Source organism: Hevea brasiliensis, chromosome 6, assembly GCF_030052815.1.
Source record: "Hevea brasiliensis isolate MT/VB/25A 57/8 chromosome 6, ASM3005281v1, whole genome shotgun sequence".
Classification (NCBI taxonomy): Eukaryota; Viridiplantae; Streptophyta; class Magnoliopsida; order Malpighiales; family Euphorbiaceae; genus Hevea; species Hevea brasiliensis.
Window position 1 is genome coordinate 28,270,727 of NC_079498.1, and position 2,740 is coordinate 28,273,466.

The 2,740-nt window shown below is 32.6% G+C and overlaps 1 protein-coding gene across 1 annotated transcript; it reads right to left on the reverse strand.

Moving 5' to 3' along the window:
- Positions 1-635: 635 nt before the first annotated feature.
- Positions 636-1,797, reverse strand: LOC110647354 (NAC domain-containing protein 72). The gene is made up of 3 exons (XM_021801135.2): positions 1,533-1,797; positions 1,177-1,430; positions 636-1,073 (listed from the first exon to the last, which is right to left on the reverse strand). The coding sequence occupies exons 1-3, from the start codon at positions 1,672-1,674 to the stop codon at positions 726-728; spliced, it is 744 nt and encodes a 247-aa protein (XP_021656827.2). The 5' UTR covers positions 1,675-1,797; the 3' UTR covers positions 636-725.
- Positions 1,798-2,740: the final 943 nt, after the last annotated feature.

Genomic DNA, 2,740 nt, shown 5'->3' on the forward strand with positions numbered 1-2,740 from the left:
TTAAAAAGAGAATGCTAAAAGCAGTTTATGTACAATATTAAATTCGCCTTTTGATCTTTTATATTAACAAAAACATATAAAATCATCAGACTAAATCTAGAGATGACATTAATTCATATTTAAATGTATCGCTTATAAAAGCATATGAGTCTCCACCCCCACATGATAACAATTTTTTATCTCCCTGTTCTTTGGCTCCACATATTCAGGTAATTTAATAGTCTTTGAGAGTGGGAATGTCTTAAATTCGAATATTTCTATTTTACTATATAGTTTATCAGTTGTAATTGCCTCATTATATTCGTGTGCAAGGGTTCTACATGGGTGAAAATAGAATATTTCCTATTATTTTTTTTCCATATATAATTGCCAATTAGAATATTCTTCTGATGATGTTAATGATAAAAGAAAAATTTCATCATTCTTATTGTGTCTTTTGTCCATATTAAACCGAATATAAGTAAAAAAAATCTGTTATATTGAGTGAATTGAATAATCTCTCTTTCTTCTTTTATTGTCTGTTTGATTTGCAGGTGGAATCCAAGATTTTAGAGGTCACAGTTCTACCTTAAAACATTAATGGATCATCTTTTAAAAAAAAAATAAATAAAAATTTTGTATCACAGGTGATAACATACCAAACAAAACCCCCTTTTCACATACGCGTGGCAAGTAAAGCACAGTACGGAGAAAAAGAAAATTACATGCATGACAAAGACTTAAGCCTAATTCTGCCAAGACCAAAGGCTAGAAAATTGTTGTTCACTGAGCTCCAACTGCTCTTGCTGCTCGTTGAAATAGTAACCATTAGTTTGATAAGGATGACCATATGGAGCTTGTGGAAGCTGCTGCATGTTCCAGTAATAGGTTTGATGATTTCCATTTTCTAATGGCATTGTTGAACTTACTGCAGGAGGAGGGTTTTCTTGTTCTCTATCAGAACCCGTTTGGGTATTCATTGAACCGCCTGCAGCGTCAGAATCGTTCCTTGATGAGTAACGTTGCCTAATATTCTCCATCTCTTCTTGCATACTTGGCTTTCCCTTGTACTTTATCTTGCAAAGCCTCCATTCCTGAGCAAAACAAATATGTTGAGATTAGAGATCAGGCGGATACAATAAAACTTACAAGACTGTTTCTGGTATACAGTAGCATAAATATGGAAGTGGCACAAACCGTTGCTTTTGATTCGAGGCTATACTCATGCATGATCCAATTGGTCTTTATGGCATTGTTGCGGTTTCTTTCTTGGTCCCTGTACCTGTGAAATGTTAAAGGCCTCTTGTACCCAACAAGATTTTCATTAACATGAACTTTCTTGACATGGCTAGTAGCTTTCCACCATCCCCGACCAGTAACTTCCCTGGAATCATTCTCCCTTTTGCAGTAGTAGTATCTCTCCTCGTTTCCTAAAGCGGCACTGTGGTTCCCTATAGCAGAAAATGGGTAAGAAAGATATAGATGTGAAGCAGAGAAAGAAATTAAAGAACGAAAGAAGAAAGAAAGACATGCAGGGAATGTAATTTACACACATTCAAGATCTTGAGGTTCATGCTCATAGAGATTGGCGTAGACAATGAAAGGGAGAGGCATTTCTTGCTCAGAAGCTTTTCGGTCTAGGATTTGGATGAGTTCTTGATCAGTGGGATTGAACCTGAAGCCATGAGGCACCATATCTTCAGAATTAACAGAACTTTATTAATCTTTCAGGATTGAATAAATGTTTCTGAAAGGTGACTCCAAGAAAGATAGCCACTACTACTACTTCCATATATAGAGGAAGAAAGAAAAAAAATGAAAGAAAAGTACTCTGAATGTAAAGATCTCGGTGGTGGTGGACGGTAGAGATATGCAATTGCAATGACGTCAGAAGATTTTAATAATTAATTAATGAGCCGTTCAAAATGGGAAATTCTTGTATATATTTTATTTAAAATAAATTTAAAACGCAATATATGTGACGGACCGCATATAAAAATAAATTATATATATATATATATATATATATGTGTGTGTGTGTGTGTGTATAAGAGATAATTGCCAAACAAATTCTACACTTTTTAAATTTTTGTAATTATATCCTATACTATAAAAATTATCAATTAAACTCTATACTTTTTAATATTTACTAATTTTACCCTAACTGTTAAGAAAACTGTCATTTCACTAATAGAAATGACATGTAAGCACTATAAAAGAATGTAACTTCAATAACATGTAATATTTTTCATATTAGCATACTGAAATAATAAGTTCCTACCCAAAAAATTCATGTTCCAGTCTCTTCAAATATCTTAATCTCATATTTTTGTTTCATTTGTCAATAATAAAGAACTGTTTAAGTGCAACTTGTCAAATATATATTAATATAAGGTAATTATATTGAATTAAACATATTTTTTTGCTTTCATTTAAAGTTATATCTTCCTCTACTATGTTAACTGTAAGTAGGTCATACTTACGTAGCGTCTTACATAGCATCTCTGTTAGTAAAATAACAGTTTTCTTAATTGTGGGGTAAAATTAACAAGGATTAAAAAATTGAAGGTTTAATTGATAATTTCATAGTATAGGTTAAAATTACAAAATTTTGAAAAGTACAGAATTTTTTAACACTTACCTTCTTCGGGCGTCTATTGGTATCAGAGCCTTAGGGGGGAGAAGGATTACTGCTCATTATCTCTATGATTTGCCCTGTTTGAATTCTCACATTCCTGACCCCTTTTGAGGACTTGAGTTG

Bases quoted from the DNA above. Each gene is read 5' to 3' on its own strand.
- LOC110647354 (XM_021801135.2), bottom strand. From the start codon at position 1,674: ATGGTGCCTCATGGCTTCAGGTTCAATCCCACTGATCAAGAACTCATC. The intron at 1,431-1,532 runs GTGTGTAAATTA...TTTCTGCTATAG, and splicing joins TGAACCTCAAGATCTTGAAT to GGAACCACAGTGCCGCTTTA. The intron at 1,074-1,176 runs GTTTGTGCCACT...TGTTTTGCTCAG, and splicing joins GCCTCGAATCAAAAGCAACG to GAATGGAGGCTTTGCAAGAT.